Genomic DNA, 16698 nt, shown 5'->3' with positions numbered 1-16698 from the left:
ACCAGATGGTCCGGGAGGCTCGCACGACGGGAACGTTCGTGACTCGCCAACGCTGCCCGCGCGCCGTCGGCTTGGCAAGGGGGTGATCGGTGGTCGGCTCGGGGCCCCGCCATCCTCGCGGGTTCAGTTTGAGAGTGCTGCTGTCGCTTTTCGTGAGCAGCGAACGGTGTTGCCTCGAGGTTGGAGAGGCCGGCAAAATTTTTTTTTTGCAAAAGCGAGTGGAACGTGCAGAAAAAAAGAGGTGAAATGGGTAAAGGGGCCGTCCATAAATGACGTCACGCACCCTGGTGGGGGAGGGGGGGGGTTCAGACATTTGTGACGAGGCGGGGGGGGCGTGGTTGAGAAATGTGACGTCACATCAAAATGCGCAACTTTAAATTAATATCGACAACACGTTCTACTTGATTAAATAGACTTTTTAATAAATGTTTTCTCCTACAACATCAGAGTGCAGCGCCACATTGTTAGGAGGCAGTTTAAACTTCATCCAGAGTAGCGTAGCGCCGTCGCCCTCACACAGAAGCCGCCCCCACCCCCCCACCCCGTTCGTCTTCCCCTCGCGCAGGCGATCGGCCGGCAGCCATCGTCACCCACCGCGGCCAGGGGGCCTTCACAAAGGAGGAGTTCAATATCTACCGCAAGAAGAAGGAGTCTGTGGACGCCGGCGACGACGGCGAAGAGGTGGCGGCCGCGTCGGCAGCTGCCCCCATCGCATACGGCCGGGAGTGAAGGGCGGAGACCGGAGCAGTCACCCCATGAACCTCCCGGGGCCGTGACGAGGGGGTCGTAATGGCCGTGACGACCCCCGTCTGAGTGAACTCACGTGTCTCTCGTGTCTCTCGTCACGTGTCTCTCGTGTCTCTCGTCACGTGTCTCTCGTGTCTCTCATCACGCGTCTCTCATCACGTGTCTCTCGTGTCTCTCATCACGTGTCTCTCATCTCTCACGTGTCTCTCGTGTCTCACGTGTCTCTCGTGTGTCACGTGTCTCACGTGTCTCTCGTGTCTCTCATCACGTGTCTCTCGTGTCTCTCATCACGCGTCTCTCATCACGTGTCTCTCGTGTCTCTCATCACGTGTCTCTCATCTCTCACGTGTCTCTCGTGTCTCACGTGTCTCTCGTGTGTCACGTGTCTCACGTGTCTCTCGTGTCTCTCATCACGTGTCTCTCGTGTCTCTCATCACGTGTCTCTCGTGTCTCTCGTCACGTGTCTCTCGTGTCTCTCGTCACGTGTCTCTCATCACGTGTCTCTCGTGTCTCTCGTCACGTGTCTCTCATCACGTGTCTCTCGTGTCTCTCATCACGTGTCTCTCGTGTGTCACGTGTCTCACGTGTCTCTCGTGTCTCTCATCACGTGTCTCTCGTGTCTCTCATCACGTGTCTCTCGTCACGTGTCTCTCGTGTCTCTCATCACGTGTCTCTCGTGTCTCTCGTCACGTGTCTCTCGTGTCTCTCATCACGTGTCTCTCATCACGTGTCTCTCGTGTCTCTCATCACGTGTCTCTCATCACGTGTCTCTCATCACGTGTCTCTCGTGTCTCTCATCACGTGTCTCTCATCACGTGTCTCTCGTGTCTCTCATCACGTGTCTCTCATCACGTGTCTCTCGTCACGTGTCTCTCGTGTCTCTCATCACGTGTCTCTCGTCACGTGTCTCTCGTCACGTGTCTCTCGTGTCTCTCGTCACGTGTCTCTCATCACGTGTCTCTCGTGTCTCTCATGTCTCTCATCACGTGTCTCTCGTCACGTGTCTCTCATCACGTGTCTCTCATCACGTGTCTCTCGTGTCTCTCATCACGTGTCTCTCATCACGTGTCTCTCGTGTCTCTCATCACGTGTCTCTCGTGTCTCTCATCACGTGTCTCTCGTGTCTCTCATGTCTCTCATCACGTGTCTCTCGTGTCTCTCATCACGTGTCTCTCGTGTCTCTCATCACGTGTCTCTCATCACGTGTCTCTCGTCACGTGTCTCTCGTGTCTCTCGTCTCGTGTCTCTCATCACGTGTCTCTCATCACGTGTCTCTCATCACGTGTCTCTCGTGTCTCTCATCACGTGTCTCTCGTGTCTCTCATCACGCGTCTCTCATCACGTGTCTCACGTGTCTCTCGTGTCTCTCATTACGTGTCTCTCGTGTCTCTCATCACGTGTCTCTCATCACGTGTCTCTCATCACGTGTCTCTCGTGTCTCTCGTCACGTGTCTCTCATCACGTGTCTCTCGTCACGTGTCTCTCATCACGTGTCTCTCATCACGTGTCTCTCGTGTCTCTCGTCACGTGTCTCTCATCACGTGTCTAACTGACTGTGACGACCCCCGTCTGAGTGAAGTCTCTCTGACTGTCACAACCCCCGTCTGAGTGAAGTCTCTCTGACTGTCACAACCACCGTCTGAGTGAACTCTCTCTGACTGTCACAACCACCGTCTGAGTGAAGTCTCTCTGACTGTCACAACCACCGTCTGAGTGAACTCTCTCTGACTGTCACAACCACCGTCTGAGTGAAGTCTCTCTCACCGTGACGACCCCCGTCTGAGTGAACTTTTCGGGCACTGCCGTCATAATTCTGGCCTGGTGGCTTCATGGGGGGCCGGGGTTTGTGTCGATGCACCCTGAAGATGAGTGTATGGGTGACTGGAGCTGGGTAGATATCTTCAAATGGGCTGTGGGCTGCGGTCTTTGCTGAAGCACCTCTGAGGTCCTGGGTTCGAACGTCGGTGCCTTCGTGTTCTCATGCTTGCTGATGGCTGCGCTGGGGAGGCTAAGTCTGGGGCGTCCAGGTTCTGAGTTTAATTTCTACGTAGGGCCCAGCGTAAAATGATTGAAATTTCCAAGACCATCCCCCGCACCCCCACCGCCAGATCCGCCTCCGTGGCAGCCTGTGTCTGACTTTGGGGCCAGCAACTTTAGGCACATAGGTTCAGTTCCTGTTGCTGGTTGCACCTCACTGGGCTGCGACTGAGCCATTCTAACTGAACTGATCGGTTCAAGCTCTGAGGACTTGAACTCCGAACCCCAGTCTAATGCACATAGCATTGTATGCAGAGACTCACTCACACATGATTCTTGATATAATAACATATAGCATTGTTTCTTTTTGGTTTTTCGGTAAAGTCACGCAGGTAAAATAAAATAAATGAAAAACAACTAAATTAAATCGCGACGTTTCGGAGGCAACACAAGGTTCCGTCTTCAGGTGGAACAGACACAGCAAAATTAGCTGTATCAAGTGAACAGCTCTGGACACACGAGATTATATACAGGTTAAGGGGGGGGGAGGAGCCAGGAAGGGAGGGTTGAGTTAAGCTTCAAATCTAGAATATAGCATTGTGTTATATTGCTTAAATGAGCATATGGGGCTTCTTCCATCAGATTACCGTCAGGTTTTATTAGTAGCTACGAGGTTTAAACGTGTAACCTTAACAGCAGGCTTTAAACTTAGGGCTGACATTAAACCGTGGGTCATTGTTGCAAAGCTACATTGCCCAGAATAGAAATCGCTTCCATGTGACTTGAAGTCATTAGCACAGAGTGTTAAGTGTAAAAATAATTGTATTAAAAAAAAGATAAACGAATGGTCATTAGTCTGGCTTCATAAGGTGCAGCGGCAGACCAGTGCTGTTAGCAAGCACCTGTTAAGGCCGGCGATGCACGTGACCTGGGAGGCGTGGCCAGCACCACGGCCAGCCACCTTTATCTCTCCAGCGCTGGTGTTTAGGCAGATTTGACCTCAGCAGAGGTCATGGACAGGTTGAGATACCACTCGGTTGACGTTGTGCACATCCACAAATCGAACCCAGGTCACGGAGGTCATAGAGTAGTGCGCTAACAGCTGCACCACTGCTCCTCATACATTCGGGAAGATTTTTTTCATTTGCAAACTTGGGATGCAAAAAAAAATCCGATTTTTTTTTTAGGACAATTTTGGGTCCTTCATTAGATTTAAGGACCATTTTCAGATTTTTAAGAATAAGTTTGTTTTTTTTAATCAGATTTATGGACCGTGTGCGTGACGTGATTAGTTAACACATCTTTCGTTGTGCTCACGAAAATGACCTCGCCCGATGCCACGAGAGGGCACGGGACTCAAGTCATGTGACCTCCTCTCCTGTGATGTCATACACATCCGAAATACGTATTTATAACAACACGTATATCTGTTTCGCCACGTAAAATATAAAAGTATTTCTTATATAACCCAGCAGCCACCACAGCCTCTTGGGAGTGCGTCATTGACCAGTTTGGACATCCAGTGTCTCATCATGAATAATACGCGCACACACATATAGAGTGGGTGTAGGGCATATGGACGATATATGGAAGGATATATGTTTTAAAGTTGTAGTGTAGTTATAGGTTATACAGATCGATCTATATATATGGGTTTTATATATATGGCAGTACGGCACGTGAGGGGAGGTGATGCAGCTATCCTTGTCTCCTTCAATGCTAATGGCTACTTTTCATCAGGTATTAATTTAAGGCTGAGTAGAACTAGGGGAGATACAGGGCGGGGTCAGATGCCACACACATGTCCGGAAATCAAAACCCAGGGATCCACAAAAGCAGTGCGCAAACCTCTGTGCAACCGCTCCAAAGAGAACTGACTTGGGGAAAGCGCTGTTAGCGAGCACCCGCTGTTAGCGAGCACCTGCTGTTAGCGAGCACCTATGAAGGATGGCACAGAACACGAGGGGCTGGGTGGGCCAGCACCACGCCTGGTAGGCTTTGTCTCACGTCTTTTTACGCACACATATATAGGCGATTTTCGTTGTTTAAGAGCCAAAGATACAGCAGGAATGTCAGCGAAAGGGCGAGAGACTGCGTGCTTAACACGTAGGCTTTCACGACCAATATCATCGATAATATTGTTTTTTTGGGTTATATTGCATAAATGCCACGTGCGTTTAAGCCGAGTCCGGTTACAGTCAACCTGCTCAACTGACCAATGGCGTGACGCTCATCTCCATTGGTGGCACCAAGCCGATGGTGGAAATTCCACATTCCTATGGCGGTGGAGGGGGGGGGGGGCAAGGGGAAGCAAAATCTTCATGGGATGGACTTAAGTGTTGACTTCCCAGAAAGTGTTTACTCAGTTTATCAACATCGGCTCAGCCGACCCCTGAATGGGAATTTAACTTGCATGCTTCCCGTTGTGAGTCAAAGTATTCAAAAGCACAGATAACAACAACAGACAACAACACACCCAACACATCCGCCACAAGGTCTCCCCGCCATCGGTCGAGTTTAATGTGGAAAGTGTTAAGGTCGGACCCCTGGAGAGGAAGGCCTCGCATTGTGAACTTCAACAACTTACTCACCCTGCGTGGCTAAATAAAGGACACCGGATTTACGTTGCCGCGTGTCGACTACGCCTTAGTCTGGATTATAATACCAATCCCAATACCCGCCATTCACCCCTGCGACGCGTCACCACGGGGCCCGTGCCAGGCCGGGTGCACCTTGAGGCCACGTGAAGTGTCGAAGGCTCGCTGGCAGGAGGTCACGGGACAGACTCCAGCAAGGTGCCACGGGGTTGGCTGAGATCACGAGCAGATGCACCAGCTGTGCCCCCCATACTGTGCCAACTTTTGCTGCGTGAGGATTATAATAAGCACATATTCCCACCTGTGTTCGAAAGCAGAAGTCGAGTGCGCATCTTTGACGTGTGCGTGTGTGTGGGTTCAACCGAGACCCGTGCAAAATTAGAATTGGTTTTATCCCTTTCTGGCAAATACAGCAGGTGTTAAGATGTTCAAACACCACAAATACCCGTTGCAAGGAATCGAAGTCTGCATTAACCACACGTGCTTGTGGTAAACATGTACACAAACATGCTCTGATCATTATATATATGGCCATTGTCTTTGAAACTGATTGGCGTACACTAGTTGTTACCAGTTTCAGACCAGAGAACAACGCCAAGAGGCGAACAGTACAAGGACGATGCACAGAGGATTTATAGCTCGGGGTGAGCAACTGCATTGACACGGGACACAAGATTGGAAGGAGGGTGGTGCTGTTTCACTTCCTCAGAGTGTCAATCAATTAGCAAAATACGGCGCAGCTTTAAACCATTGTGTGTACATTGCAGAAAATTAGCACAAGATGCTGTTCTACAACTCGACGTTTATTTCAGTATTGACGTAAGATTCTAGATTAACCTAATTCCTGTACATTGTTTTCCAATAAACCATTTGGATACGCAGTTCAGTACTCGACTTACTGCACGTCGCATAAATATCTCAACGAACGGTGATGCTCTGGTTTGTCATATAACTTGTTAATCCATTACTTAATTCATCAACAATTTTCGTTTACTATTTAGGAAAAAACTAATATATATATACGATATACCATGACAATAACAATTACACCGCAATGTGATTATAAGTAATGAACGAAAAGTTATACAGGATAGTGTTTGGAAGTATGTTGTTGCTTGTAAAATACTGAAGAGCCCTTTGAGATGCGATTTTTTATATTGCGGGAATATTGTATGTTTTACAATTATTTAGATTTTGATTTAAAGCTTTCGTGACTGCAGGGATTCATATTCTTGGCTCTTTCGGTAAAGTCACGTAGAAGGGAAACAATAAAATAATAATAAAAAATAATAATATTTTTTATTATTTTACAAATAATAATACTTTTATTATTTTATTGTTTCCCTTCTACGTGACTTTACCGAAAGAACCAAGAATTTAATTATTTAGATGTCTGACATATGTAATAAGCAATGTAAATTTAATGAAAACTGTATTGTTAGTCACGTTTACTCTTTTTTTAACATTGTTTTTTTTTTACATTTGTCTTGCAAGCAAAAAAAATTACGTTTTAAAAACGTAAGTTTTATCAAGTCTTGTAAGAGAGTGTGGACTTTTAGAAGTTTTGCTTTTCTAAAGGAACCTTATCAAATAAAATCTCATCTGACTAATAAAGTGTATTGCTGTCCCCATTATGAAAACAGCCAGTGTTAAAATGAGATTTTGTACATCGCAAACCTTCCACCGCGTAAAAAATACTTCAATACAGGAGGGACCCAACATTACGGATCATATGATCCGTGCGGCTATCTGTAATTTCAACAACTTGTCCGTGGGAAAAAGAAATGCGGATAATAGGACGAATTTGCCGCTCAACTTCTCTCGTCTCTGACTAAAATGTGTGGATAATAGGGAAACGGGACGGGGAGAAATCGTGGATAATTAATCATTGGCCATTGGAAGAATAGGGCCACGTATAAAAGTATTCGCGGACTCTACAGCTCCTGAGGATAATAGGAGTCACGGATGATAGGGTCGCGTGTAAGCGGAATTTCTTCCTGTATCGCTCTCACCGTGTGGCAGATACATTTGCTCTTGATTCTCATCGTTTCTTTCCTTACCCCAGGCAGCCCAATGATTCTCTCGGTACAGGAAAATGTGGCCTCCCACCTGTTCCATCTGTACGGGATAGAGTGTTTCCCCATCGCATGCGTGCATCATCTGAACGTGCTCCGATTTCCGCAGAGCTTGGACAATTGTTGGTGCCTTGCCGCTCGTCCGTGGTTACTCCTTGTGCCTCCGAGTCGTTCTCTCTGTACGGGAGCGAGCGAATACTGTGCAGCACGTTCTAAGTTTACATTATAATTATTGTTGCCCTACAGGCTGCATGTGCTGTGAGTGAGCACTTGCGAAGGCCAAAACAGCTCCGGTTTCACCGGAGGCTTTGTCAATTGTGGTGTGGCGAGCATCACACCGCGCTGGTGATATGTTAACTACCTTGCCTGGTATACAGGAGGTCGTGGGTTCGATCCAGACCCTGAGACCTGTATATTTGGAGTTTGCATGTTCTCCCCGTTGTCGTGTGGGTTTTTGTCTCCACATTTAGAAACATGTGTACTCTCCACATTTAGAGTATTTGGCTCCTATAAATGTCCACATGATAAGCCACTTAGAAACATGCGCTTAGAGTATTTGGCTGTTATAAATGTCCACACGATAAGCCACTTCGTTGAGCTTTCATTTGTGGCCAGGTCGTTTCTGAAAAAGAGCTATAATAGCTCAGTGGACCTTACCTGGTAATATAAAAAATAGTTTAGTTTAATTGAGCTATAATTTGGGGCCAGGTCGTTTCTGAAAAAGAGCTATACAGGTGACCCTCACACCTACGACCTAATTGGTTCCTGTACGACGGTCGTAAGTCAAAGCCTCATTTCCCATAGGCGCAAATGTTATACATCGGGGTTCCGTTCCTGGAAACCCATTACATACCGTAAAAATACCACCAAAATTGACCACAAATATAAATTTAAATAACCCAAACAAACATTTATTGTAACTTTACGTAACTTTTACAAAGATGTATTAAGTAAAAACAAACGCCTACATTTGAAAATCCTTAAGTACTTTTCCGCATGTGCATCACATTTCCTATTCTCAGACGTAGCGAAAGGCGAAGAAGTGAAGAGCGTTGAGAAAGAGACGCTGCTGCATTCGCTCTGGGCGCAGTTGCCGACCGACGGGCTACCCTGTGCATACACAGACGGCGGGAGGGAAAAACAGTGCCAATCGACTCGGCGTCGGTAGCAGTCATTAGGTGGTCGTAGATACGAGTTTTGGTCGTTACTGTGGAGGTCTTAATTACTATCAGAAAAGTCGCAAAAGTACGGGGGGTTGCAAGTCGAGCCGTCGTAAGTCGGGGGGCACCTGTATAGCTCAGTGGGTCTTACCTGGTGAGATTAAAAATACATTTTTAGTATTTTTTCGTATCACGTCCGGCCACCTCTCTCCCCAGGACGTATGTTTTAAAATACCAGGGTACTCGTTTAAGGCTGAGTCGATCTTGGGGATGCCCATGGCAGGTTCAGATGCCATGTACCCCTGCTGATATCCAGGGTGAGAAATCGGACCCTGGTTTGAGATTTAGCAGTGCATACGTGTATAGTGACTGACTCAGAGACACTAAGAGTAGTAGGCACTCTGTTTATTAACAGGGAATTAACAGTTCACGCTTGGTAACTATGGTTCCCAGTCAGGACAGCTGGTAGACTGCCTGACTGGCGACCCCGGCGATGGTGAAGACTCCAGCAGCAGCACGACAGGGATCCCACTCCAAACGGCAGCCTCGTGGTCCCCGACATGGGCCCCTCTTATACCGTTAGTGTGGCCTGGCCCCGCTTCCGGCCACGCCCCCTTCTGGAATCTACTAGCGGGTTCTCGAAGTGCCCCTTCCGCAACCTTTCCCCTACATCCCTCTCTGGTCTATCACGTGGTCTGCTGTCAGTCAGGGCTGCTGTAAGCTGCAGATCCCCTTCCCTGCCAGCAGCCAGCGCTATGCTGCTACGTGACCGATTCTATGTCGGTACATCACCCCCCCCCCCCCCTTAAAAAAATCAGACGTCCGGCTGACATCAATCACCCGTGTAGCGGGAAGCCAAAAGAACAATATAAAACCAACAGGGAGAATTAACAATTTACGACGAGAACCCACAGTAATGAACCCGGACCCCAGGGATTGAATAATGTCCGACGACCACCAGCGTGCCGCAGCCCGCGAGCGTCGGGAAGGGCCCCAGGTCAACGAGTAGTCACAGCCCGGCTCGCATCTGCGGCCATCCGCCAGACAGCGACGGAACTAATTTGGTCAACACAAAAAGGGGCGGGCTATCAAAACCTAACAGTTTTAGAGCGGGTCCTCATCGCCAGGCCCCCAGGTGGGACAAGAATGGACTTCCTGGGGATCCCTTGGACAATGTGTAAATGGCCTAATGAGCGCGGCCCCTCCCGAAAAGAAGACGAGGGAGAAGAAAAAGAATGACGGCCGTTTCGTCGCCCTCGATCCGCCTGTAGAAGGTGCCATCGGTGGGTCTACGGGTGTCAGGCGCTGGGATCCTGCAGGCGAAACAATGGAATCCTGCTGAGGCGTACCCTCCGTGACTGCTCGCCCTGGCTCGCTGGACACATCAGATACCCGGTACTCAGGTGGTGGGGATGAAGTGGCATCACAAGGTGGAAATTAGGGTTTCAAACGTGACGGGTGCACGAACCAGCGCCTGCGACAGACCTGGATACGCACACACTGCGGCCTCCTGACCTCAATCACCTCAACCGGCCCTTGCCATGGACGGTACAATTTAGGGGACGTGCCCAGGGGCACCTGAGGGCAATATAACCACGCCTTGTCCCCAGGAATCAATGGGTTTCCGGATTCACGGAGTCCCGCAAGCTTCTCATTTGCAGCCTGCCTTTTGGACAAATTTCCCTGAGATGCCTCCCGCGCTTCAGTCAGCCGCCTGATCGTAAGCTGCATGGGCATGGGCACAGCGACCTTCTTTTTGCCCAGGTCCATGCCTAAAACTGAGCCTCCAATGGGGGGGATCACATTCCCTCCCATACATGAGGAAAAAGGGGGAGAACCCCGTTGAGGTGTGAGGGGCCATCCTATACGTGGCCAGAATACCCAGAACGTGCAAATCCTAGTCGGACTGTGCCTATTTAACCTGTTGACATAGCAAGGACGTAAGAGTTCTGTGCAAGCGCTCTACCATCCCGTCAGTCTGGAGATGGTAGGGCGACGTCCGGATCTTTTTAGTGCCCAGGGAGTCGCACACCTTTTTTTTAACAATTTTGATGAAAAATTCCGACCCTGGTCTGTAAGGAGATGTTCCGGGTCCCCTTTGTCCAAAACGTAGCAATGTAGGAATGCGTCCAAGATGGTCGCGGCTGACTGATCCGGCAGAGGCCATGCCACCAGCCACCGGGACAGGCACTCCACCCCGACAAGAAGGAATTTATTTCCCCTCTGAGTGGCGGGAAACGGGCAGAGGATGTCGAGGGCAACGAGCTCGTTAATACGAGACACCACGATGGATTGCAACGGTGGCCGGGACTGGCTCGGCAGGGGCTTTCAGGGAGCACACTCAACACAACCTTAGACCATGTGGTACACATCCTCTAACATTCTGGGCCAAAAGAAGTCGCTCTTCAGGGTCCTCAAGGTTTTCCGCACCCCAAGGTGCATTCACTTTACGTGGGACAGCCCGTGTAACTGTACCCCGCAGAGCAGTTGGCACAACGATGCAGTAACGCTGAAATTCCTCACCTCGCTTCTGACACCAAATGTAGTGATTGACTCAGAGATACTAAGAGGAGGAGGCACTCTGTTTATTAACACGGCCTAACAATTAGCACTTGGTAACTACGGTTCCCAGTCAGGACAGCTGGTAGACTGCCTGACTGGCGACGCCGAGATGGTGAAGACTCCAGCAGCAGCACGGGGATCCCACTGCAAACAGCAGCCCCAAGGTCCCCTCCCGGGGCCCCTCTTATACTCTCAGAGTGGCCTGGCTCCGCCCACGGCCACGCCCCCCTTCTGGAACCTACTAGCGGGTTCTCGTTGTGCCCCTTCCGTAACCATTCCCCTACATCCCTCTCTGGTCTATCACGTGGCCTGCTGTCAGTCAGGGCTGCTGTAAGCTGCAGATCCCCTTCCTTGCCAGCAGCCAGCGCTACGTGAACGCTTCTACGTCACTACACGTGCACAGAGTCTAGTGTAGTTGTTGCTCAGACTCCTACCTAGTAGTTAACAATTAGGAGCTGACCGTGTTTACTGGCGTCACAGTCAAAATCTGTCAAATGTTGAAAATTACTCACAAATTCCTTAATCGGGTAAAACCCACAATGCAACACTTCCCCCTACTGGCAGACTAAACCCATCCGTGACACAGCCCCCCCCTTCCCCTTAACGAAAGCCATTGTGCTTTGAGAACGGAGGAAATACCAAATGTACACAATGTCCTTATTTCATAATTAATTCAGGGTATTTTTTTCCGGTGTCCCTATACGTTTTTGGTTTGCGTTGGGAAAAATGTTGAGGTGAGAAATTTCGAGTGGTTTGTACATAATAACAGTGGTTTCAGTGTTTTTTTTCGGGTTTTTTTTTACTCGCCTGGGAAAACATTATCGACAATCCTTTGCTAAAGTTCTTAATATATCTTACAATTTATCATCAACCATGATCAATCCACTGCTGGATGAAGACCTCCCCACAAGTGGCGAGATGTTAACTACCTCGCCTGGTATACAGGAAGTCATGTGTTCGAGTTTGCACATTTTCCCCACTGTCGGTTTTTTCTCTCCACATTTAGAATCAACGTGAGTTTAGAGGAGTGTTCTTCACTCATTTTCAGAGTGGGGGGGGGGCACTTTCCCCGACAAGACATCATCTGTGCGAGGGCCGCCCACACCGCCTGCAAGGGGTCTTTTCACACGTGGTGTGTATTGTGGGGGGCCGCCAGTGGCCCGTGGGACCTTGCAATGAAGAACACTGGTTTGAGTTGTGGCTTCTATAAATTTACACGTGATCAGCCACCCCTTTGTGATCCCTAAACAAAGATCCGCCGTGTAGCCTTAACAGACTGTCGGGGTAAGTGCTTGTTAGCGAGCACCTATGAAGGCCGGAGCGGTACACGAGGGGGTGGGTGGCCAGCACCACGCCCGGCCGCCTTTGTCTCCCCAGTGGCGATACTTACCGCACCAGGTACTCATTTGAGGCTGAGTCGACCTAAGTACCCTCTATCACGGCCACTCATTCCTCAATCCTTGCACGGACCTTTATTTTTAAACACCGTTATTTTAAAACTGGCAATCGCCTTTTTACCGAAGGCGCTCTTTAACATCTTTAAAGAAAAAAAGTAGATAAAGCCTTGGATTGCGAATAACTTGGTCTGCGAGTGTTTTGCAAGACGAGCAAATTTTTAAAATAAATATTAATTTGATAAACGAGCGAGGGTCTTGCAATACGAGTAGTGTACGTATACGCTTTGTCTGTCGAGCATCACGTGATCACAAATGACATAGGAGTGCTTTGATATACGAGTGCTCTGGATTACAAATACGTTTCCGGAACGAATTATGCTCGCAATCCAAGGTTTTACTGTATTTGCGTTATATATATTTTTTAATATGCTAAATGAAAAATAGACGGTTAACTTTCAAAAATACATTAAATGTATTATTCTCTGTTCGGGTGTGTGGTGTAAAGGACTCTCCAGCTATTACAATGCGAGTTTTTTTCTGCTGCACACCACTGCACATATCTCAAATATAACATGAAGGTGGCGCTTTTTAACACTTGGGTGATCAAAAGGCTCGTGACCTGACGCAGCCGTGAGTGACCTTTGTAGAACCGTTCTTTCTTTCTCGCTGCGTGAGCAACCCCTTGAAGGGCAATGTACTTGTTCCACCTGTGTCCCAATGCTCATCATCATTGCCCAGAAGAGCTCTTAGTTTTGCTTTTAAAACAATTGCTGTCCTTACGATAATTCCTGAACTGTGAGGCACGTGATAGGCACTGGGAGGGGCGAGGTACCGGTGGAGCGTTGGGGGGGGGGGGGGTTCCAGATGTTTGTTTGTTGAATAGATTTTTAGGATTTCTCTTTATTTCCTCGAACACAATTTGTACTTCTGTCTCTTATATTTCTCATAGCCATTCACGTTTTAGTTAACACGCGTACATGATTTCCAAAATCTGTAAAAAAAAAATTGACCACGTAAGCTCATTGCTGTGAAATTTTGTAATCCGAAAAATATAGGGCGATCCATTTATAGAGACAACAGAAATTTTTCATACTTGTTATTATCAATATTGTGAAATAAATGTTGTCTTTATATCTTCTAAATAAAAAAAAAAACGTGTTTACAAAATATATAGTAAGTATGTTGAGCTTGATGGGAGACATGCAGCAGCTTTTAACTTTTAAAAAAATCCCAAAAACGTAATAAAAGATTCCATGCAATATTTTAGTGGAGCATCTCTGAATGGATCACCCTTTATGAATGTCCCTTCAACTGAAACATCAAACCACCCTTTGTTGTGGCACCACTGATCAGATCAGACCTTGTCCATTTCGCTCACTACTTGCTGCCCGACAATTACTAAAGAACATTTCGCAAGAAAAAAAAGTGGACTTTGTAGAAATATGGAGGATAATTTTTTTTGGGACATTTGCGAGAAGGAAAAGAGCTTTATAACTGATCGGATTCCCCCATTATAAATATTCAAATTTTGTGTGAACTCCCTCCCACTGATCCTGGCAAACACGATTGGCGATGGCTAAACGATTCAGTCTCCCTTCACACGCCAAACGCCATTACCCGTGAGCCCTCGGGATTTAAACGGATTACATCAGCCCGGCATGCAACGCGTGCCCTTTAATGCGTGGGGCATCAACAGTGAGTACTGACTGCATGAGCACGTGGGTGCGCGCACACACACGCGCGTCACGCGGAGAGAATGTTCACTCGCATACATTCTAACACGGGACCATTGCACACACGTGTATTTGGCACGCGTGTACGTACACGTGGATGTACACGTGTACGTACATGCATGGGCATATGCACACACTGCGTGCATACGCCCATAGGCAGTACACGCCCAACACACGAAGACACACGTGTACCTATAATTTAGGCTGCATATGCATACACATAGGACTCGTTATCAACAATAAGTGGCGGTGACGTCACGGCGCCTGTGCCAGGCTAAGTGCACGCTCAGGATACGCGAAGTGTCAATGGCTCGTTGCTGACAGGTCACGGAACAGACCCAGCAGGTGCCATGGGTTGACTACTGAGATGACTGACAGACCGGCTGTGCCAACTCGCTGTCTTTTATCCGCCCGGCGCTCCGCTCGTTGTTGTGAGCGTCGCTCCCTCTGCCCTCCGCTGTTGTTGGAGGGCGACTGCCTCCAACTGCCCAGCAGCAGCAGCGTCCTTCACGAGCCTCCTCCTTCCACAGAGGTCGATCTTGACGCCGCTGGTACCGGTCATCGACAAGTTAACTCAGCTCCAGCTCCATCTCTTCTCTAGCCCCTGCCCGTTTATCCCCCCCCCCTCTATCCGTCAAGGGGCCGTCCATAAATGACGTCACGCACCTAGGGGTGGGGGTCAGACATTTGTGCCGATGTGTGACGAGGGGGGGGGGGGTGAGAAATGTGACGTCACATAAAAATGCGCAACTTTAAATAAATATAGACAACACGTTCTACTTAATTAAATAGACTTTTTAATAAATGTTTTCTCCTACAACATCAGAGTGCAGCGCCACACTAAATACGCACTACAATGACAATAGTTTAAGGCGATTTAAAGCACGTTTTATTTTTTTTGGGGGGGGAGGTTCAGAGCTTTGTGACGTCATATTTTAGGGGGGGGGGGTCTGACTTTTTGTGACGCCGTGTGATGAAGGGGGGGGGGTCAAAAATCGTCAAAAATCGCGTGACGTCATTTATGGACGGCCCCCAACACACAAGCTGATCGGGCAGGCGGTGGCTGGGCAGGCGGTGGCTGGGCAGGCAGGCGGGCTACGCGACCCAGCCAACGCAGCCTCGCCTGCCGGAGGCGCTCACTGATCGGAATATGTCCAGATCTTTCAAGGATCTGTGAGCACACGCATTGCTCACGTGTGTGTACACACTCACATGCACACACGTGTGTGTGTGTGTGTACACACTTGCACACACTCACATGCACACACGTGTACGCACATGCACACACTCACATGCACACACGTGTACACACATGCACACGCGTGTACGTAAACACATGCACATAAGTGTGTACACACTTGCACGCACTCGCATGCACACACGTGTCCACGTAGACCTGCACATGCACACACACACGCGCGTGTGTACACACATGCACACACGTGTGTACACACTTGCACACACTCACATGCACACACGTATACTCACATTCACACACGTGTGTACACACTTGCACACACATGCACACACGTGTACTCACATTCACACACGTGTGTACACACTTGCACACACTCACATGCACACGCGTGTACTCACATGCACACGTGTGTACACACTTGCTCACACACACGTGTCCACGTAGACCTGCACATGCACACACACACGCGCGTGTGTACACACATGCACACACGTGTACTCACATTCACACACGTGTGTACACACACACATGCACACACGTGTGTACACACTTGCATACACTCGCATGCACACACATGCACACACATGCACACACGTGTACTCACATTCACACACGTGTGTACACACTCACATGCACACACGTGTACTCACATGCACACGTGTGTACACACTTGCACACACACACGTGTCCACGTAGACCTGCACATGCACACACACACGCGCGTGTGTACTCACATTCACACACGTGTGTGTGTGTGTACGTGTGCATGGACCAGAGGCATTGCGTAATGATCGAGAGGAATCGATTCTAGTTTCGTTCGCATCGTTTCCGTATTTCACCCTTGATTTAATGTTTAACGGCAATATCGGACATGGATACACACTGCATGGCTGGAACGTTATTAAACAGATTAATAAACAAACGCACTTATATTTTTGGGTACAGCCGCTAAGTGCAATACATTGATATTGTAGATTCGTACGTCTGATGGTAATATCGATTCTGTAGGGCGCAGCTTTAAGGGAATCGATTTGCGAGCTTGCCACCGCGTGCAGAACTCACACGCGCGCTGTGTGGCCGGGGGGGGATATCGATTCCGTCGATTAAACCTTAACCGATTCCTACAATTCGACTTTGCTCTCTTCGCACCGTGGAATCGAATATGAAATAATCGATTACATTCGGAGACGATCGATTCCATTTCCTTTCCCTACCACCGTGACCCCCCCCACCGACCCGCTCGACCCGTAAC

The 16698-nt window shown here is 48.6% G+C and overlaps 1 protein-coding gene across 4 annotated transcripts in view; it reads left to right on the top strand.

Moving 5' to 3' along the window:
• LOC116945516 (switch-associated protein 70-like) overlaps positions 1–6935 on the top strand; it is a 79179-nt gene extending 72244 nt beyond the window's left edge. For all 4 annotated transcript variants that reach the window (XM_032959857.2, XM_032959856.2, XM_032959858.2 and 1 more), the window contains one exon: positions 566–6935. In XM_032959857.2, coding sequence (XP_032815748.1) covers positions 566–729 — 164 coding nt within the window. In that variant the 3' untranslated portion in view covers positions 730–6935. The remainder of the gene's footprint in view (positions 1–565) is intronic.
• The last annotated feature ends 9763 nt before the right edge of the window (positions 6936–16698 follow it).

The sequence above is a fragment of the Petromyzon marinus genome, chromosome 24, assembly GCF_048934315.1.
Source record: "Petromyzon marinus isolate PM22_M1 ecotype Great Lakes invasive population chromosome 24, UKy_Petmar_22M1.pri1.0, whole genome shotgun sequence".
NCBI classification, from domain to species: Eukaryota; Metazoa; Chordata; class Hyperoartia; order Petromyzontiformes; family Petromyzontidae; genus Petromyzon; species Petromyzon marinus.
Note: the sequence above shows the minus strand (reverse complement) of the source record. Positions and strands in the feature narration are given on the sequence as shown.